The sequence below is a fragment of the Mauremys mutica genome, chromosome 4 (genome assembly GCF_020497125.1).
Source record: "Mauremys mutica isolate MM-2020 ecotype Southern chromosome 4, ASM2049712v1, whole genome shotgun sequence".
NCBI classification, from domain to species: Eukaryota; Metazoa; Chordata; order Testudines; family Geoemydidae; genus Mauremys; species Mauremys mutica.
Genome location: NC_059075.1, coordinates 26732661 through 26755476, shown reverse-complemented (window position 1 = coordinate 26755476; position 22816 = coordinate 26732661). Strand labels below are relative to the sequence as shown.

At 42.4% G+C, this 22816-nt stretch overlaps 1 protein-coding gene across 3 annotated transcripts in view; it reads left to right on the top strand.

The window, feature by feature from the left end:
- Positions 1-19092, top strand: part of VRK1 (VRK serine/threonine kinase 1) — a 68312-nt gene extending 49220 nt beyond the window's left edge. For 2 of the 3 annotated variants that reach the window (XM_045016352.1, XM_045016350.1), the window contains exons 12-14: positions 5141-5246; positions 5547-5622; positions 17656-19092. In XM_045016352.1, coding sequence (XP_044872287.1) covers positions 5141-5246; positions 5547-5622; positions 17656-17743 — 270 coding nt within the window. In that variant the 3' untranslated portion in view covers positions 17744-19092. The remainder of the gene's footprint in view (positions 1-5140; positions 5247-5546; positions 5623-17655) is intronic. The other variant, XM_045016353.1, reaches the window with a different exon arrangement.
- Positions 19093-22816: the final 3724 nt, after the last annotated feature.

Here is a 22816-nt window from a genome sequence, read left to right as displayed (position 1 = left end):
TAATCCCTCACTCTCATAGATCTTGGAAGACAGACCAGTCGTCGCTTACAGACAGTCCCCCAACCTGAAGCAAATACTCACCAGCAACCACACAACAAATACTAACCCAGGAACCTATCCTTGCAACAAAGCCCGATGCCAACTCTGTCCACATATCGATTCAAGTGACACCATCATAGGACTAATCACATCAGCCACGCCATCAGGGGCTCGTTCACGTGCACATCTACCAATGTGATATATGCCATCATGTGCCAGCAGTGCCCCTCTGCCATGTACTTTGGCCAAACCGGACACTCTCTACGCAAAAGAATAAATGGACACAAATCTGACATCAGGAATCATAACATTCAAAAACCAGTAGGAGAACACTTCAGCCTCTCTGGTCACTCAGTAACCGACTTAAAGGTGGCAATTTTGCAACAGAAAAGCTTCAAAAACAGACTCCAACAAGAAACTGCTGAACTTGAATTGATATGCAAACTAGATATCATTAACTTTGGCTTAAATAGAGACTGGGAGTGGCTGGATCATTACTCAAATTGAATCTATTTCCCCATGTTACGTATCCTCACCTTTTTGTCAACTGTCTGAAATGGGCCATCTTAATTATCACTTCAAAAGTTTTTTTTCCTCCTGCTGATAATAGCTCATCTTAATTAATTAGCCTCTTAGAGTTGGTATGGCAGCTTCCACATTTTCATTGTGTGTGTGTGTGTGTGTGTGTATATCTACTTACTATATATTCCATTCTATGCATCTGCTGAAGTGGGCTGTAGCCCACAAAAGCTTATGCTCAAATAAATTTGCTAGTCTATAAAGTGTCACAAGGACGCCTGTTCTTTTTGTATTCAAAGAGTAGTTATAAATGGTTTGCTGTCAAACTGGAGAGAGGTAGCAGGTTGGGTCCTGCAGAGGTCCATCCTTGGTCCGGTATTAGTCAATATTTTCATTAAGACTTGGATAATGGAGTGGAGAGTATGCTTATAATATTTATGGATGACACAAAACTGGGAAAGGTTGCTAGCACTTGGGAGGACAGGATTAGAATTCAAAATGAGCCTGACAAACTGGAGAATTAGTTTGAATTCAACAAGTTGAAATTCAGTAAATACAAGTTGAAAGTACTACACTTAGGAAGGAAAATTCATATGCATAATTACAGAAAGAGGAATAACTAGTTAGGTGGTAGTACTGAAAAGGATGTGCAGATTATAGTGGATCACAAATTGCATAAGAGTCAATGTGATGCAGTTGCGGAAAAAGCTAATATTCTGGGGAGTATTAACAAGAGTGCTGTGTGTAAGACCTGGCTTGTAAATGTCCTGTTTTTATTCTGTACTGGTGAGACCTCAGCTGGAGTACTGCATCTAGTTCTGGGTGCCACACTTTAGGAGAGATGTGGATAAATTGGAGAGAGTCCAGAGGAGAGCAGCAAGAATGATGGGTCAGGTTTTCTAATCCTTCTATGAGGAAAGGTTTAAAAAAAAACAAAACACAACCAGGGCATATTTAGTCTTGAGAAAAGAAGACTTGGGGTGGGGACCTGGTAACAGTCTTCAAATATAGTAAGGGCTGGTATAAAGAGGACTTTGGTCAATTGTTCTGCATGTCTGGTGAAGATAGGACCAGAAGTAATGGGTTTAATCTGCAGCTAGGGTGGTTTAGGTTAGATATCAGGAAAAACTTCCTAACTATCAGGGTAGTTAAGCACTGGAATAGGTTTCCAAGGGATGCTGGGGAATTCCCATCATTGGAGGTTTTTAAGAACAGGTTGGACAAACACCTGTCAGGGATGGTCTAGGTTTACTTGATCCTGCCTCAGTGCAGGAGCCTGGACTAGATGACCCCTCAAGTCCCTTTCAGCCCTACATTTCTGTGATTGAGAGATGGGCCTAGGTATTTAAACATAGGTATTGAAACATCATTGTTTGTTTGTATTTTGTACAGCCCTATGTCATACAATGTAATTTTAATCAGTAACATATTTCTAAATCAACTTACAGCAGAAGTGTAAGAATTTTTCACTTCATTGTAGTGAAATAGTATGTTAAAGCTAATAAAACAGTGACTTATAAACAAATAATTGATAAAAATGTTGACTCCATCAGGGTAAGCAGCTGGCATGCCGCGACACTTTGTTTACTTAGGTTTACCTCCATGCCTGTGGATGCTCGAGGTAAAAAAAAAAAACTATCTCAGCCCACCAGCGGCTTATCCTGATGGCCTGGGAGCCAAAGTTTGCTGACCCCTGAATTATAGGGTCAGTTTATGAACGGTTTATAACATTTTTCCATTTTTACTTATCCATCTTGGGGGGAGGGGGTTGGCTTATGAACAAACCAACTTATGATCGAGTATATATGGTAATTAAATTTAGCATCCTTCTAGGGAGGAAAGTACCAAAAACAAATAGTGAAATTTAACTTTAAAAATGGAACTTACACAAGAAGGACGCTTCTTAAATGGAAATTAAAAATAGGAGTCACAAGGGTAAAATGCCTTCAAACATCATGGAGACTACTTAAAAACATAGAGGCTCAGACCAAATGTATTCCAAATGTAAAAAGATGGTAGGAGGACCAAAAGAATGCCACAATTGCTGAACAGCAGAGTAATGGAGGCCATTATAGGCTAAAAGGCATCCTTTAAAATTTTGAAGTCAAATCCTAATGAAGAAGGTGCACAAACTCTGGCAAGTAAAATTTAAAAGTATAATAAGGCAGACAATGAGAGAATTTGAGAAGCAACTTGCTAAAGACACAAAAACTAACAAGATATTTAAGTCCAAAGCAGACTGCAAGGAGTCGGAGGGATCTCACAAAACTGGGCGACTGGGCAACAAAACGCAGATGAAATTCAGTATTGATAAGTGTAAAGTTATGCACATTAGGGGAAAAAATAATGCCATCTATACATACACAATGATGGGTTCTAAATTAGCTGTTACCATTCATCTTGGCATTACCCTGGATGGTTCTCTCAAAAATTCCGCTCAATGTGTTGCAGCAGTCCAAAAAGACTAACAGTATGTTAGGAACTATTGGGAAAGGGATTGAAAATATTGTAATGCCACTATAAATCCATGGTGTGCTCACAGTTTAGAAAAGAGAGCTAAAGCAGGATATGATAGGTGTATAAAATCATGCATGGTCTGGAAAAAGTGAACAGAGAAGTTATTTACCCTTTCGCACAATACAAAAACCAGAGGTCACCCGATGAAATTAATAGACAGCAGATTTAATACACATAAGAGGAAGTACTTTTTCAAGCAATGCACAGCTAACCTGTGGGTTATGGTGGCCAAAAGTATAAATGGTTCAAAAAAGAACTGGATAAATTCATGCAAGATAGATCCATCAATGTCTGTTAGTCAAAATAGTCAGGGTTGCAAGCTCATGTTCGGGGTGACCCTCAATCTCAGATTACCAGAAGCTGGGAGTGGAAGACAGAAGCAGATCACTGCATAATTGCTCTGTTCTGTGCACAAGCTCTAGCATAACAAGAAGATACCAACATTATATTCCATAGGAAGCCTCTGTAACTGTTAAACTAAACTCCTTGGAGTAAGGGCCATGTCTTATGTTTTTCCGTGCATAGCACACTGACAGCACTCCATAATTGTTGGAAAATAAACAGTGGAAATATGGGTTACAGTGATTCATACTTCCTTCTCACATTCTGTTTCAAACACACAGGTGTTGCTTTTGTGAGATGAATACTGCCTGATTTCTGTTGCCATGTGATTCACCTGCATCAAGATTGAAATCTTTTTTTATTAAATAATCTTGGAAAAAAGATAAATGTACTTTGCTTTTGTGTAGAACGTAATTGATATCTGTTTTTACGATGAGCATTTAAAATCTCTCACAGTACAATCAGGGGGAATGCATTATCTCCTGTATAAAGGCAATACAGTGCTGAAATATTCCTCCTTAATTTTGGTCAGAACGAACAAAAGTGTCTGTGTTTATTCCTGCCTAATGCATCACAAATCTGCTGACATGCTAACCTTGGAGTCTTGGCTGGCGTTAATCAGGCCTGTGCACCGGCAGGAAAGATGTACCTAATGCACTCCATCAGTGCAGTTTGCATATGGAAGTTCTCACAGGGGAGCTGCCCTGTGCCAGCTGAGGGTTACCTGCCCACTGCAGTTATTGTATGTAATTATCGAACCAATCTGTTCAGCCCAGCAGGGTTTAGATAGTAATCATGAAGCAACACTTTGGAAAAGAAAGATGTAATGTGCTCTCCCCTTCTCCTATCAACTATGTGAAGTTGTAACACTTTTAAAGATATTTTAGTAAAGCAGTACATTCTTATTCAGTTAGTAAAAAAGCAAGTTAAACTTTCCCAATGTTTAGCAAAGTTATGTATATGGGCCAACACATCCTTTGCAAAATGATGTGATTTTTTTTTTTAAAGAAAGGTTCCATAGCCACCTTAAGAATACTTTGCAACAGTGGGATTAATTGTAATACACAGATAAGTTTTATATATCCACAAATTTTAAGATAATGTGTCTTGAATAGAGTTCAGCATTCCCTTGTAGCTCTCCTTGGAAGAGAACCTATAGTTGCCATTAGGAAAAAATAATGTGCTGTCTGTGGGTGTAGATACTTTTTAGCTGTGCAAAAAAAGGCTTTAAGCCTTTGGTTTCAGATAAAGTTCGACTTAATATGGTATATGTTAATTACCAAAAATATAATTAATTTTTAATGTTGGGTAAGAACATTTTTCTGTATTTTAGGATAGATTGATCCTTTGATAATTATTAAATTTAAATTTAATAACTAAAATTAGAGAGGCCTTGATTTAGAAATGTGGATTGTTATAATTTAAAATAAAAACATTCTTAAAATGTAAACAAATAGCTTTTTGTGGAAAGCTAAAACTGAACTGTTTAAAATTGTATATTGTAATCAGTACTGTGTCTAACTTTTAGATTAATATTTTTGAGTCATTTGCCTTCTGCATATAGAGTATAGTGAATGTTCAGATCAGGTGTTATGGAGATTGTGGGACAAATGACTTAGAACCATGGAGTAACACATGTAAATAGCTTCTACCTCACTCTTCTTTAGTCAGTCTATGTGGAATTTCTGCTGTTGTCTCAACCACTTTCTTTTCTTTTTTACAGAAGAAAAGAAAGGCAGCGGCATCAGCAGCAGCCACAACAGAGGAAAGCACTGGAACAGACATGGAAGATGTGGAAAGTCCACGAAAGAAGAGACCTGCTCGTTGTAGTAAGTCAAGAGACATACTTCCATTAGTCTGTGCTATTCACTCCCACACTGATAAGAATTAGTCCTACCTTTAAATTTTTGGCTTTCATGGCAGGTAACTTTAGGAAAATTGAGATTTAGCTATCTGTCCTACGTACAGCAATTATATGAATATGTTCATTATGTTTGCATGTCATATAAAGCTGATGGGACTATTAGTTGATAAACATTGGTAGTTGCTCCCTGCCCCTTTTGCCATTGGTCATTGTCCCTCTTCGTTTTCATTTTTCTCTTCCCCTGTCTTGTCCAATTCGCTGTCAGGAAATGCTGACTCCTCAGGACCAATTCATCACAGCATGTTACAGCCAGAGGCTAGCAGCAGCAGCAGCTTACAACAGTGAGTGGATTTAAAGTAAAGGAAAGGAGTAGTTTTAAGGATAGAGAATTATGAAAATAGAATTAAAATAATTTGGTACATTTTGACATAATTGCTTTTCTTAGAAAAAAAAACGTAGTCTAGTACAATAGGGTTGCTGTAAATCAAGATTAAGATTCATTGGTAGAGATGTCTGAAAAAACTTGTGTAGTGCATATTCATGCTATTTCTGGCTTTAGCCTTTGCTATCTATCCCTCAGACAGATGAAAAAAAATCAGCTAATTAGAAAAATAGTAAATGATTCTGAAGAATTTTTGTTTCAGGTTATATTTTTCAAATAAAAGTGCAAAGCAGTGTCCAGGGTTAAGCACTATAAAAATAACAAAACAGTGGAAGTCAGAGACACTTGAGTTTTTAACAAGCAAAACTGATTTTATGGCAAATGCAGAAGGGAAAGAAGGAAGGCAGGGGAAAAAGTGATGCTACACTTGGAAGTAGAATTATTGGTAATTTATTAATTGAGCCTGGTATAAATACCTAGATAGCATGACATGAACTACAGCGATCAGACTAGTTTCATACCCAAGTTTGACATTGTCCCTTCATGTTTCAGCTGTTTACGTTACAGAGAAGTCTGACTATGAAAAAATGATTTGTGCATTTTTAATATGAATGTTTCTGTATTGCTAACTTTAATTTATTTATAATTTTTTTCAGTCCTGGAAGGTTGTTAATTAACTAGATTACACTTTATGCAGGTAACAGAGGGATTCAGTTTTATGCTGAATTTTATTCTATAGTTTAAACAGATTTTTATTAAGACCATATGACACAATGTTTTATGATTTTTGTGACCACCAAATCTGTATACTAGCAGTGGTTTGGCCACTAATCTGAACCCCAGGTACTGGCCTAAACCTGATCCAAATCTGAAAACTGCGTTTTGGTTCTTCCTAGTTAAAATATTTGTGATATCTTCTATGACTGATGCATATCCTTACTTATTGCGTTGCCTTCTAAAATTTGAGTTCAGTATTAAACAGTTCTTTGTATCAGTTTGGATCTCTCTGAAGGTGCACATGCCTATGCAAGTGAGCTTGGAATCTTTTCGGAGTAACAGTGTCTGGGCCATACATGTCCTGTGTCTCTTCATGCTCTCATGTGAGGGCTTAAAGGGTGGATTGGCTGCGACACTCCCTCAGTTCCCTCTTACCATGTATGCCAACAAGACAGAACCTGGCAAATGTCCGACCTGGTATTCTTCCTTGAGCTTCAAATTCACTTCAAATTATATTATGAAGAAAACCCTCTTCAATTCCATGTTTCTAACTGATTTGGATGTTCCAAAAAATTTAAATGAAACCCAGGTGGTGACCCCACTGAGCGTTGAGGCATTTCATGCTAGCAGTCGTCATGGTGGATTTTTAACCCCTATGGGTTTAGCTCTGTCCACTGTGAAATGATCTTGTGCTCTTAATTGGCAGGCATAGCCGATGACTTTTCTGCCTTGGGAGGGGCACATCCCCAACAGATGCTCAGTCTGTCATTCCTTCTTGGCCCACACTTGAAAGTGGAGAGACGAGGCTCAAATTACACCTCTTTGAGCAATCCATGAAAGTCATGTCTGATCCTGGAGAGGAGAGATTCATGGAATGTGAATAGAGGAGACTATCGACAGCAAGTGCTGCAGAAAGCAGGCACCTGACCACTTGTTCCAGCCAGAAGTCATCAAAGAGGGCACCAAGACCACTGGCACCAAGACTTAAGACACTGACTACCCTGACATCTGCATCAGTGACCTCTGCACTGGTTGCTTTGGCACAGACTCCAGGACAAGGAGACCCATGTCATCTGCTTTACAAAGTGCCAAGCAACAGACCCACACCAAGTGCAAATGCAGCTCAGTGTGTGTAGTGGATTCATCCTCCAGGAGGACTTAAAACATTCCTCCAAAGATGCATTTTCCACATCCTCCTCGATGTTGAGGGCTGGACGCACGGTACTGACTCTGAAGAACATGCAAGAGACAGTGGTACTTACGCTGATTTTGACACCGGAACCAGTATGGGTACTGAGATATGCCTTGGAGGTACTGACATCTCCTGTCTCCTTAGTACCAGGACAGGCACCTCACCAGAGGCCCTGGACCTGGATTTACCCCAGCAGGACCTCTGTTCCCAGAGGATGTACTTCTATTCACCATTTCCAACTCATTCCTTCTCCCTTACATCATATAGGGAACCTCTCCTGTCAGACCATAAAAGGATCTGAGCTGGAGTTCTAGAAGTGTTCCATTTTGGGCACTTGTGTGACTGGCAGTGGACAAGTCAACAGCAATCTGGCCAGTACCCTTAATCTTCCACATTGGCCTTTGTGGGCCTACTGACGTTCACCTTCATGTGTGTCAAGGAACAGATCATGGTCACGTGTCCACTAGCAGTACTTGTGGTCCAGGGGAAAAAACCAGGTCCACTAAGGGGATTCTGAAAGATAAGGATCCTGAGAAATTGGACCTTTTTGGTCACAAGTTGTATTCATCTGGCTTGCTCCAGTTCTGTATCACAAACAACCAGGGCCTATTGAAAATATTTTTCCATCCTATTTAAGCCACAGTACTGTAGAGAAGTGTTCAGAGATGCTATCGAAGGGAGCCAGATGACAGCAAATGGATTTGTCTGGTACAGCTTCTAGAGCATATCCATGGCAATCACAATAAGATCTGTCTCATGGCAACAGCTGTCTGGGATTCTGAGAAGTCTAGGCAACTATAGAGGACTTAGTCTTCAAGGGAATGAGCTGTTCTGCAATAAGACAAATGAGGCACTCCATTCCATCAAGGATTTGAGAGCAGTGCTGAGGATACTAGGGATCTACACCCAAGCCATTTCAGTACCAGCTCCTGCTGTTGTACCCTGCAGTCACAGACCAGATTACACACACTGATATACCAGGAGATGGGATGGCAGTCATCCTTTTCCATTGCACACCAGGCTCCATCCCAGAGGCAGCAGGTTGGATGGGAGCATCAAGAGCCATGTCAGGATCCAACCCAGGGATGACAATCAGAAATTACTTTGCCCCTTTCCATTGGATGTGGTCAGAGATAAAGCCAACAAGTGGGTGGTGGACATTGTAGCCATTCTTTGCTTGCTCCCCACTATCCTCCCAGTCCCTCTTCAAGGGCGCATCTTGTGAGAAGCTATTACTAAAAGAAGTGGCCTTGTTTCATCTGTGAGCATGGGAGAAGTTTCTTAAGAGTACAGGGTAAGAGGCTTCTACTCCCTATGTTTCTTTATTCCGAAGAAAGCGTTCTTCATCCTGTTCTAGACCGGAAGAGACTGAATATGTGCGCAGCCTCAGATTCAGCATGGTAACGTTTGCTTCCATCATTCCATCTCTTCAGGCTCAAGACTAGTTTGTGGCTTTTGACTTACAGGACCTGTACTTCCATGTTGCCATCCACTCACCCTATAGGAAGTACCTGAAAGTTACAGCAGAACCAAATCACTTCCTGAACAAGGTACTGTCTTTTGGCCTCTACAGCATGAAGGATCTTCATGAAATGCTTTGCAATGGTGGCAGCATGTCAGAAAAAAGAGCATCCACATCAATCCATACCTAGATGGCTGAATGAATGGAGGAAGGTCATATCAGGAAGCTCTGACAAGCTTCAGTTGTGTCTTCCCCTTGTTTCCCCAGCTGGGCCTCCTGGGATAATTAATGATTTTTCATAATTTATCATCTCAGATGTCAGCGTTCATAGGGGCCAAGGTCAGTTTCAGGACAGTGAGACAGGTTACCTGCCAGAGGACAGATTCCCTAATCCTATTAGGAGCCGTTAACCGTTAACTAGGGGTGGGACTACTCAGGGAAAACGGGGGTTTAAAAAGACAGCTCCTAAGCAACCAGAGGAGCTAGTGAACAGGAGCAGCTAACGGGGGAGTTTTGTGAGAGTTCTCCAGGAGAAGGAGGAGCAACTATGTTACCCTTGGGGTGAGTGTTAGTTTATTGTGTACTTGCTACTTGATTGAAGTATAGAGTGTAATCTGTTTGGGAGGCCATTTGCTGAGCCTAACAGCCTGCTGGGCAAGGCTGAGAGCATCTTAATGAGCCTTTGATCCCTAAGCCCTTCAGGATCATTAATGGGGGAGGGGGACGGGACAGGGCTACTCGGACAACAAGGGGCTTTAAAAAACAGCTCCTAAGCAACGGGAGCAGCTAGTGAACAGGAGCAGTTAATAGGAGTCTTGCAAGGGAGTTTTAGCGAGGGAGTAGGAGAACCAGATAACACCTGATTAACATTCTCTGAATTTTGGCAATAAATGCTCCCTCCCCTCCCAAAAAACCCTAAGAAAAACAAAAAAGCTGCAGAGGTAAAAAGAATGCATGCAGAAGTACAGCAGCAGAGTGGGGGCTATCCAGTTCATTGCACTGAATGCAGCATGTATGATTTACCTCTCTTGTGGGCAGTTGGCATATGTGTGCATTTGGTGCAGGGAGCTTATGGCCCTCAGAGACCAAGTACAGGCTTTGGAGACCAGAGTAGTTGAACTGGAAGAGCTAAGGGAGACAGAGGTACATATATGAGACTTTGTGGTATACCCCTAACCTCTGTGCTGTTGAGGAGGGTGAAGGTCTTGGGGAAGGAGAACATCAAATTAGAGCAAAGGGAAACGATCCCATAATTAGAACAGGAGTACTTGTGGCCAGGGCTGGCTCTAGGTTTTTTGCCGCCCCAAGCAAAAATTTTTTTGGCTCCCCCCCCCCCCCCCCACCCCCAGACATGAGCCCCCCCCCGCCCACCAGTACCCCCCACTCACACCCCCTGTTGCCCCAGCACTGGCCTCCCCCCCAAATGTGGGATCCGCTACCAGCACACTGCAGCCGAGCCCTGGCCCAGCTGCGACTCTGTCCCCATGCGGGTGGAGCTGCTGGGCAGCACGGAGCGGGAGTACTTCCAGGTGGCGGCACGGCTACGGGGTGGCGCAAAGAACACGGCCCCCTCCCTGGGCTTCGCAGCACTGCTGGTGGCCAAGGTGGATCAGTTCGTGCTCACCGCCCTCACCCTCGACATGCTGGCGGCCAAAGACCTGGAGAGCCCCCCGGACCTGCTGCTCTTCAGCCTCACGGTGCCCTGGCCCAGCCCTGGCAGGAGGGAAGGCGAGGATCTCCGGCTGCGGGGCTACCTGCTCAGCACCGACGAAGCCAGTCGGCCGCTCACCTCCTCACACACTCCAGGAGCCCCTCGCCACCATCGCAGCCCGGGCTCGGCTCCAGGGGACCCCGTTTCCCTCCCTCCCCGGCTCCTCACACACACTGGGTAGGGCCGCCCAGAGGATTCAGGGCAAAGCAATTTTGGGGGCCCCTTCCATAAAAAAAAGTTGCAATACTATAGTAACATGTATTTGGAAATGTAAAAAATAACTAGTGAAAATTAATTTGTAATAATTTGAAAATACACCAAATACATTATTTAAAAACATTAAATGCTTTACTGGTCTGTATACATTTGCAATTACAAAATGGGCTGTTGCTGGGTGATGGTGATGGTTGGTGCCAATGGGCTGTCACTGCCTGGAGGTGGTGCTGCTGTTGCCCAGGGCTGGGTGGGGAGCTGGGCTCTGGGGGGTGCCCGGCTCACAGGGGCTGGGCTCAGGACTGTGAGGAGATGGGGTCGGAGGTTGTCTGGCTCAGAGGGGCTCGCCTCAGAGCGGGGGGTCTGGGGTGGGAGGATGGAGCCGGAGGGTGCCCACCTCAGAGCAGCTGGGCTCAGAGCTGGGGGTCAGGGCAGTGGGGGATGGGGTCGGGGGTGTCCGGATCAGAGGGGCTGGGCTCAGAGCTAGGGGTCAGGGCTGTGGGGGGAATGGGGTCAGGGGGGTGTCCGGATCAGAGGGGCTGGGCTCGGAGCTGGGAGTCAGGGCTGTGGGGGGAATGGGGTGAGGGGGGTGTCTGGATCAGAGGGGCTGGGCTCGGAGCTGGGGGTCAGGGCTGTGGGGGGAATGGGGTGAGGGGGGTGTCTGGATCAGAGGGGCTGGGCTCCGAGCTGGGGGTCAGGGCTGTGGGGGGAATGTGGTCGGGGGGTGCCCAGCTCAGAGGGGCTGGGCTCAGAGCTGGGGGTCAGGGCTGTGGGGGGAATGGGGTCAGGGGGGTGTCCGGATCAGAGAGGCTGGGCTCGGAGCTGGGAGTCAGGGCTGTGGGGGGAATGGGGTGAGGGGGGTGTCTGGATCAGAGGGGCTGGGCTCAGAGCTGGGGGTCAGGGCTGTGAGGGGGATGGGGCTGTGGGGGTGCCCAGGTCCTAGGGGCTGGGCTTGGAGCTGGGGGTCAGGGCTGGGCCTGGGGGGTAATGGGGTCAGGGGGTGCCTGACAAACACCTCCCTGAGACCCCCCCAATCCAACCCCCCTTCCCTGGCCCCTGACCGCCCCCCCCCACAGAACCTGTGCCCCCTCCCTGCCCCCGGGACTCCCTGCCCCTTAGCCACCCCCGCCCCGGCTGCTTACCCCAGGCAGCTTACCCCCGGCTCACCGCGCGGCAGCCGCATGGCTCTGGAGGGGGCTGAGCTCTTCCCCGCTCAGAGCCGCGTGGGGAGGGGGCGGGGCCGCATGCTCTAGGCTGAGCTCAGCTGGCTCCACTCGGCCTGGAGCTTGCAGCCCCGCCCCCTGACCACGCAGCTCTGAGCGGGGCGGGGCTCAGCCCCGCCCCCCCAGGCAAGCTGCTGCCGGGCTGTTTAGGACCCGGGGAACAAGCGGAGGAGGAGCGGCCCGTCTTCTGCAGCCAGGCGGGGCCGCGCTACCGGTAAGGGGCCCCCCCTCTCCCCCAAGCGGAGCCGGTAGCGCGGCCCCGCCTGGCTGCAGGGGACGGGCCGCTCCTCGGCTCGCAGCGGCAGGATGAGCTGGGGCCCCAGCCCCAGCCTTTTGCCGCCCCCTATATTTTGCCGCCCTAGGCAGCAGCTTGTTTTGCTGGTGCCTAGAGCCGCCCCTGCTTGTGGCACCTTAGAGACTAACAAATTTATTTGAGCATAAGCTTTCGTGGGCTACAGCCCACTTCATCAGATGCATACAGTGGAAAATACAGTAGGAAGATATATATACATAGACACAGAGAGAACGTGAAAGAATGGGTGATACCATACACACTCTAACGAGAGTGACCAGTTAAGGTGAGCTATTACCAGCAGGAGAGAGAAAAACATTTTGTAGTGGTAATCAAAATGGTCCATTTACAGCAGTTGATAAGAAGTTGTGAGGAACAGTGTGTGTGGGGGGGGGGAATAAACATTGTGTAATTACCAATCCACTCCCAGTCTTTATTCAAGCCTAATTTAATGGTGTTCATTTTGCAAATTAATTCCAATTCAGCAGTCTCTCGGTGTCTGTTTTTGAAGTTTTTTTTTTGTTTGGTAATAGCTCACCTTAACTGATCACTCTCGTTAGAGTGTGTATGGTAACACCCATTGTTTCATGTTCTCTGTGTGTGTGTGTGTGTGTGTGTGTGTGTGTGTATATATATATATATATATATATGTCTTCCTACTGTATTTTCCACTGCATGCATCCGATGAAGTAGGCTGTAGCCCACGAAAGCTTATGCTCAAATAAATTTGTTAGTCTCTAAGGTGCCACAAGTACTCCTGTTCTTTTTGTGGATACAGACTAACATGGCTGCTACTCTGATCTCATAATTGGGACCCTCCTTCCAGATGAAGTCATGATATCTTCTTTCACTGAGGACTCCTCTCCGGAGAAGGAATCCCAGTTATTAGGAAGAGACAGATAATAGTAATGGGAGATTGGATCATTAGAAATATAGATAATCGAGTTTGTGATGACCAGGAGAAGCACATGGTGAATTGCCTGACAGATGTGAACGTTGCATATCTCTTGAGACATCTAGACGGGCTTATGTGCAGTGTTGGGGAGGAACTGGTTTAAGTGGTACATGTAGGTACCAATGACATAGGGAAAGGTAGGAGCGAGGTCCTGGAGGCCAAATTTAGGCTGCTAAGTAAGACATTAAAGCCCAGGACCTCCATGGTTGCTTCCAGTTCCATGAGCAGAAACAGTTAGACAGGCAGAACTGCAGGGTCCCAATGCATGGATGAGACAGTGATGTGGGGATGAGAGTTTAGGTTTATTAGGAGCTAGGGAACCTTTTGGGAAAGGAGGAGCCTATAAATGAAGGATAGGCTCCATCTAAACCAAAACGGAGCCTGATTGCTGGCATGTAAAATTTAAAAGGTTGTAGAGGAGTTTTTTAACTAAGGGTGGGGGGAAGCTGACAGTTGTGGAGGAGCCACATGTATTATAAGGGAGACTCTATTAATGGGATTCTCTGTATCCTAGTAAAGAGGAGAGGGTAGAGGTTATAAAGTACAGGAAGGAACTGAAGAAACAGTCAAATGAAAGAGTGCCATTCAATTTAATGACAAGTAAAAGGTGACAAATTTAATAAATGCTTATATACAAATGCTAGAAGTCTAAATAAGTTGGGCAAACTTAAGGGTCTGCTATTAAATGAGGATATTGATATAATAGGTATCACAGAAACTTGGTGGAATGATGATACTCAATGGGACATGGTAATACCAGGGTACAAAATACATTGGAATGACACAGTTAGGTTATGGTGGTTGGGGAGTGGCACTATCTATGAAGAAAAAAATAGAGTCAAATATAGTAAAAAACCTTACATGAATCAAATAGAACCATAGAGATAAGAGGTGTCTTACATTAAAGATCCTTGTAAGTGGGAGAAGGGTGTTTGACTCACGTGAGTCTGTATAAAACTCTTAACACTTTTTTGTAGTTTTTCCTGGTTAATGTCTTCCATACACATTTTAAAAGTGGTAAATAAATGTATTGAAAACTGGTTTTATATATGGTTCTAGAAAAAAATAGACAATAGTTTGTTTCCAGTATATGAAACATACAGAATTTACTCTGTATGTTTGGGAAAATAGGTTTTCTATCAGTCCTCTAAGAGCTTTCTGAGACAGTAATGGCTTAATTCAGTTTAATTTAGAACAGAGGACATGGATAATTCTTGTTGGACCTAATAAAATGTGGAAACCTTTTTGTGTTTACCTTCTATTCAAAATTAATAAGGATAGCATTTTGCATATGATCTGCTCCTGTAACAAAGTGCAAGACTTCTGGGGAAAATCTTCCATTGGTCAATATTTTGTGTAATAGAAATTTTTCATGTTCAGCTGAATTGTTTCATAATAATAAATTAAGCCATCTCTCTTTTGTTAAACCGTAGTTAGATATATTGCAGAATGCTAGGTGGGTGTTGCAGTACTTGCAGTCCAAACCTGGGTTTAAGGACCTGGAAGTGAAATTTACTGTTGGGGATGGAAGTGGGCGGGGGGATACTCTACTGACTCACTGAAGCACGCACTTACAGTGAAATTAAACCTTTTCAAGATTTTATTAAGCAATATATTTAAATAAAATTTTTCTGATTGAATTCATTGCCTAATGGAAGGGTTGATTTTTTTAATTTTTTTTTAAAACATGTACTATATATGGTTATTGATGTATATGGAATTGGTTGTTGGGATGTCTTCAACAAAATAATTGAAATACAGGTTTTCCTTTACAATTGTAAAAGTAGCTTAGAATCATAGAACTGGAAGGGACCTTGAGAGGTCATCTGGTCCAGTCCCCTGCACTCAAGACAGGACTAAGTATTATCTTCTAGACCATCCCTGACAGGTGTCTGTTGAACCTGCTCTTAAAAATCCCCAATGATGGAGATTCCACAACGTCCCTAGACAATTTATTCCAGTGCTTAACCACTCTGACAGTTAGGAAGTTTTTTCCTAATGTCCAACCTAAACCGCCCTTGCTGCAATTTAAGCCCATTGCTTTTTGTCCTACCGTCAGAGGTTAAGAAGAACAATTTTTCTCCCTCCTCCTTGTAACAACCTTTTATTTACTTGAAAACTGTTATGTCCCCTCTCAGTCTTCTCTTTTGCAGACTAAATAAACCCAATTTTTTCAATCTTCCCTCATAGGTCATGTTTTCTAGACCTTTAATCATTTTTGTTGCTCTTCTCTGGACTTTCTCCAATTTGTCCACATCTTTCCTGAAATGTGGCGTCCAGAACTGAACGCAATACTCCAGTTCAGGCCTAATCAGTGCGGAGCAGAACAGAAGAATTACTTTTTGTGTCTTGCTTACAATACTCCAGCTAATACATCCCAGAATGATGTTTGCTTTCTTTGCAATAGCATTACACTGTTGACTCGTATTTAGCTCCACTATGACCCCCAGATCCCTTTCCGCAGTACTGTTTCCTAGGCAGCCATTTCCCATTTTGTATGTGTGCAACTGATTGTTCCATCCTAAGTGGAGTACTTTGCATTTGCCCTTACTGAATTTCATCCTATTTAGTTCAGATCATTTCTCCAGTTTGTCCAGATCATTTTGAATGTTAAATCCTATCCTCCAAAGCACTTGCAACCCCTCCCAGCTTGATATCATCCACCAACTTTATAAGTGTACTCTCTATCATCATCATCATGTTCCTATTATGCCTCTGGCGTTTAGGGCAGCGACGAAGCTCCTCCACTCCTGTCTATTTCTGACAAGTCTTTCTATGGTTCCCCAGCTGTGCCCTAGGTTTTTCAGCTCGGCTTCCACAGCTCTTTGCTATGTTGTTTTCAGGCAGCCTCGTTTTTGCTTGCCTTCAGGTGTCCATCTTATTGCTACTCTGGTGATGGAATCAGTTTCCATCTGAAGCACATGACTGATCCATCTCCGATGCTTCCTGGCAATGATGGTGCTCAGATTGTCTTGGCTACACTGTGATAACAGATCTTGGTTTGAGATTGTTCTGGGCCAAAAGATACAGAGGATTTTTGTGAGGCAGGATGTATGGAATAAAGACAGTTTGGACCTGTCATATTTTCTCATTCCCCAGAATTCTGCACTATAAAGTAGTGTTGAAAGTACACAGCACTCATAAATCTTGAGTTTGGTGTTGTATTTTGATGATTTCCAGACTGAAGGTTTTCCTGGCTTTATTGATTTTGTTCGGGATGTCCTGGCTTGTTCCATCGTCCTGGCTGATGGTGCTGCCCAAGTATGTGAATGTTTCTACATTGGTGAGACCATAATCCTCTGTCTGTACTGGTGATGGTGAGGCAATATTAAAGGTCATGATATCTGTCTTATTGCAGTTGATTTTCAGCCCAATTTTCTGGCTGAATGCATTGAGTCGAGTTGTTTTTTCTTGTATATTGTGTTGGATATGTGATAGGAGAGTAACATCATCTGCGAAGTCCAGGTCTTCAAGGGATGAGAAGAGTGTCCATTTAATGCCTCTTGGTATGTCTTCTGTTGTACGCCGCATTACCCAAACAATGGCAATGTTGAAGATGATTGCAGACGTGACACACCCCTGACATACTCCTGTTTTGACTTCAAAACTGAGCTCACTGTGATCAACACTGCATGTAAAGTTGAAATAGAAGCTTTTGATGATGATGATTATATGGAAAGGAATTTCATATGCCTGCAGAATGCACCATAGGTTGGTCCTGTGAATGCTGTCAAACGCTTTCTCAAAGTCTATGAAATTTATGTAGCGTTGCCGTTGCCATTCTAAGCACTGTTCTATTATGTTTTGCACAGTGAAGATCTGGTCTGTGCATCCACGTCCTTTCTGAAGACCAGCTTGCTCTTTTCTGAGAACACTATCAACTGCCTCTGATATACTGGACTATGATCTTACACAATACTTTGCTTGGCACAGATAAAATACCATACCAGTTATTACAATCACAAAGTTCCTTTCTTTGTTATCTTCATTATAATCCCATTGGTCCAGTCATCAGGCACTTTTTCCCTTTCCCAGTAAATAGAGTAGGTGTAAATAGAGGAGCTTTGGATTGGGAGCTCTTTAGTTGTAGAGTAGATCCAAACTAATTTGAGGTATTATGCTTTTAAAATGCTAATAATATAAACCATCTTCTCATAAAACTTTCCTGCTGTCTTTACTGTGTAACAATAATGTACTTTAATTTTATTTTATTTTTAAAAACTACAGATTCAGAAGCCACCAAAACACTGAAGAAGAGTTCACCGAAAGGCAGAAGAACCAGAAAGAGAGTCCAGAAGTAGAAGAACTAGAATAACATGCTCCTCTTCTTTGCTTCGCTTTGTTTGGCTACTGTGTAATGCTGGAATCTTTGCTTCTCTTTTTAATGTTTATTTTTACAGGATTTGATAAATGGCTATGCTGCAGTTTGTACCTTGTTTGGAAGAATAAATGTTTTATTAAAGTGTATTTGTGTACTCCATGTAAAAAAATACTATCCATAAATGCAGAAGTTTTCAAGTTTTGAAGTGAGGTTGTTTTTAGTATTTGCATATTTTTTATGCTGTTGAAGGAACCTGAAGAGAAGAGAAAATTGTGCCTCTTTTGCTCCTTTATGATGTAGCAAGAAAACCTGAAACTGTATTCAAATGATTTTTTTTCTCCTTGTTGCTACCTTAAAAATAGCAATGTCACGTCTGGTCTTTCCTGTTTTTGCATGAAGACTTTTTGGAGGCATGAAATATGGACTTCGCGTTAACTTGGGGGAGGGAAAGGCATTTTTGATCATTGCATAGACATCTCTTCTTTCAGGTATTTCTCAAGTGTTTGAATTAAATAAGCATTAAACAAAACAGATTTAAACAGTGAATAAAAATCACTTCCGTTCTCAAGCCTGGCTTACACAACAAAATTTAATAGTCTGAACATAGTTTTGAGCAATCATGTTAGCTGTTTCATCTTGCAACTAAGCTGTGTTCAGTTAGTGTGCATTGCTGAAAACCATTTTTTGACATGTCTAAATTTTATAATATAGATGAGTTTTACTTAATCAAGTTTCATTTGAACGGTATTTGTCTTTATATCAGTTCTCCAGTTATTCATTGTCTTCCAGGAGGGTGAGTAGAATTTCTGTAACCTCCCCTGCCTCCAGTAACCAAACATACCTCAGGCTTTCTTTTTATATCATAGGGAAGCAAGAAAGGGTACAAATTCAATTTTTTCTCTACTTGGACACTTTTTTCCAATAAAAACTTAGGTCTCATACTTGTCACTTCAGAATGATGCTTTACCTTTGCTTATAGGTGAGATGACATTCTCATTTGAAATTCCAATTTTTTTAAAAAGCACTACTTTTATGCTGAACTTCCTCATGGTAATTCTTAGCTCCAACAGGCATTTTTTGGAAAAATGGAATAAATTGTTATGCTCCATACTGAAAATTAACACTTTTTTGCACTTAAGCAATTCAAAAAAGTCCTCTTAATTTGGCCTGGACATAGTTCTCAAGAAGGAAATGGTGGTGTGATAAACTGCTTAAAAGTAGTAGTTATGAACAAATGAAATACCGTACTGTACATTGCCAATTTATTCTTGCTGATTTAAATGCTTGTATAAAGTAGTTATCTAGGTATCCCACACACTGAAATAAATGGGTATGTTAACACACAAAGTGCAAAGTGTTCATTGATTACGTGATGTACCAGATTTTTCTTCTTAAACAAGGAAATTAATGTTTAAAATAAGATTTTTAAATAGACCAGTGGAAGAACACCTACTGCCTTCTCACTTCTGGCATTATTTGTTTTTTTTTTTTTTTAAATAGAGAGATCCTATCTCCTAGAACTGGAAGGGACCTTGAAAGGTCATTGAGTCCAGCCCCCCTGCCTTTACTAGCAGGACCAAGTACTGATTTTGCCCCAGATCCCTAAGTGGCCCCCTCAAGGATTGAACTCACAACCCTGGGTTTAGCAGGCCAATGCTCAAACCACTGAGCTCTCCCTTCCCACCCACCTGCCTCAATACCTGAGGGAGGAAATAAACATAAGTCTTTCCAGGATCTGCTGTGCATAGGGATTATGGAAATATGGCTAGATATTTGCAAGTATAGTACCGCCATGGGTTAATACTTTGGCTACCTCAGATTTTACCCCTCAATGTCTGTCTAGTGATCTTTCCAGAAGTGAAGGTAAGAGGCTGTGGCAGCCTTTACATTTCAATCTTTTTTCCAATTAAAGTTTACTATCAAAAGTTAAAGTGAAAGCTAAAGTAATAATTCAAAAGCACAGCACTCAAAAATCCCTCCAGAGAAATATTACAGGCAAGCAAATATAAATTATAATATCTGAATGTGCAAAGCTAGCTTTATTCATGCATTTGTTCTTTATTGATTATTGAACGTTTAAAAAAAATTGAATGAAACACTTGTGAATTTTACTGGCATGCCAGATCTCTCTTCCATACCTTCCCAGTGGTCAAGACCTGTGCTTCCATTTGATAACAACCAAGATCAAACTTACATTCACGAAGATATTTTAAGTATCAGAGGGGTAGCCGTGTTAGTCTGGTTCTGTAGAAGCAGCAAAGAGTCCTGTGGCACCTTATAGACTAACAGACGTTTTGCAGCATGAGCTTTTGTGGGTGAATACCCACTTGCATCTGAAGAAGTGGGTATTCACCCACGAAAGCTCATGCTGCAAAACGTCTGTTAGTCTAGAAGATATTTTAGTTTGTGCTAATTTCTTGGTAACAAAAAAGAATGGTCTCTGAGGTGAGGTCGTTATTTCAAAGTGTTCTAGGAAGTGAAGGTGCTTTAGACTCCAGATGAATGCCTCTTAGGCCCTCTCTGCTCTTGTTTGGTCACAAAAAAACTAGATTGCAAAAGCACGATCAGAGGTCAAGAATCTCCCTAGGTGCTATGTGTGAATTTACATGATGCATAAAGTGTGGGTAACAGCAGTGAAAAGCTAAGTGGAAGATTGTGATGAAATAGTGTGATAGTTACACTTGGATGGCAAAAAGGTGGGGAAAATATACCACTTAGTTGAAGGAGTAGGGTGGTAGTTTTAGTTGACATGCCATTTGAATGTAAAACCCGTAACACAAAGGAAGCAAGCTGCCTTTAGACTGCATTTAACTGCTCTTGATGACTCCAGTTGTGTGTAAATATTAGAAAACAGCAGGGTCCTACATTCCAAGAATCACTTGAGCAGTGCCATGAAGACAAGTGTCCTTACTGGCATTGTAGTCATACTCCCAAGCTCTCCTGCTGTTTCTAATCTGTGCGCACAGCCGTGAAAAAACTGGACTGACATTTACAGGCACAGCAGGGAGACACTTGAGTAGGGAATGTTAAAGACTCCACTACCTACGTTTCAAAGTGGCCACCATACATGATAAATCTTCACAGGAGAACTAGTCTGCACTTCAACTTATGGTGTAATGAGGATATCGATAATGAAGCGGAGAATTCTTCTTTTAGTGCTGAACATTTAACAGACAGATCGTTTTTTTGTTTTTGTTTTTTGTAGTAATGTAAAATATCTGGAGGGAGAATCTAATTTGGGATGGATGCAGGATTTTTTTAGATGGTGCTAGTTTGATGGTCTTACCTTTTCCTGGTTGTTTTACAGGAATATTTCCCAGTAAGGTCAGACATCCCAGAATGAAATTCCTGGAATCTGCTGGTATGTAAAAAAGGGTCAGTTGCTTTTGTGAGTAGTTTGACAGACTTTACTCACTGTTTTGTCCCAGTGAGCTGCCAGATTTGGGATGCCATAATACCAGTAATGCAATTAGGTTTTCTGCACATTGTCTGGTTGACTTCTCAGTTAAGAGTTTCTTTCCCTTTGGGAATAAGACTAGACAGACTGTCATTTGCTATTACTAATTCTGCTTAGCATTATCACTGGAGCTTTTTTTTGTAATTAGCTATCTTAGTTGGCTCTTAAATTTTAATAGCCAATTGAAGCTACGTTTTAGCCAAGTTCCATATCTAAATTGCATTCAGTCCATTAACAAAGTTGGTTAAAAGGCTATTAAAACAAAAGCCAATATATGGTGGTTAGCACTTACATGTTTGCAGTAGAAGCAATGCCAGCTTTCAATGAATTTTCTGAAGAAACGTACTTCCTTCTAGTGAGGGAAATGTACAAAGAATGACCAAACTTAGTTTTGGAAACAAAGGCTGATTTTATAACCTACTTTTGACACACACACACACAGGGTATTCAGGGGGGGAAGTTAATGGTCCTGCTTAGATTTGACAGGTTTTTTTGAAAAGCCAAAAAAATGAAATGTTCTCTCCCCCCCCCCCCCCCCCCCCGGCGCCCCCAATTTCAGCTGATCAAAATTATTCGCAAAACCATCTGAAGCACCTTCTGGTAGAATTGTAAGCTTGCTGAGTTTAGTTTGTAAAATATCCTGCCAGACATTAAAAAACAACAACAAAACTGTAGGCATGCCAGCACATAGGCTCAGAGTGCCATTTCTCTAATTGAGAGACCCTATTATATATTTTTTTATTTTGAAGACCTTTGCTGGATACCTTACCTCCCTTAGCAATTTAATGTAGCATGTTTCTAGATTTTTATCCATTGTAGCAGTAGTTTAAATTAAAGAAGATTTTGCTTTTTTGAGTTTATAACTTGCAATTAGAACATAGTAGGAGATTAACAGCTTTTGGATCATTCCATAACAAGTAACTGTTTCTTGGCCATTACCACTTTAAAAAAAAAAAAGGGTGGAAGGATGGTTGGGCTAGTGTGAAATTAAGGCCTTAGTCCCCACTATAACTTAACACTAAGTTTACCAGTTACTGGCACGGTTGTCTCAAAATATGATTTGACCACACTGTGCAGGGATAATGCTAGGTTATTAATCATGATATTTAAGTTTTGCTTTTGACAGAAGTTGTGTTCCATTGGCACAGTATTTGTTTTTTTGCAGTGAGCAGAACCCCCGAGCTCTTTGAGTGTTTGCTCATGTCCATTATAGTGTAGGTGTGTGCCCACCATGTGATCCGCCTCCGGAAAGTTTTTCCGTCAGTGGTATCCCATCAGGTTGGCTCTGGTGTTCCTTGGAGATGCCCCCTTGTGGCACTGTATATAGGGGCCTTCTGACCCACTACCACCTATTCCCATGTAACCATTTTGGCTGATTCTTCAGTTTACTATTGTTTCCTTCAACTGCTGTGGTGCTCAAAGGGACAGATTAACTAGCCATCTGTGGAGGAATCCCTGGCTGGCTCTGCTGCCTCTGGACCACCTTGTCTCTCAGACACCAGCATAGGTTGCATGGCTGGATCACTCGTTCACCAGTGATCCCTGGCTGCTAGAAGTGGGGACCATATGCAGATGAGCACAACTTCTCATGCTACTCCATCTGTCCTCCT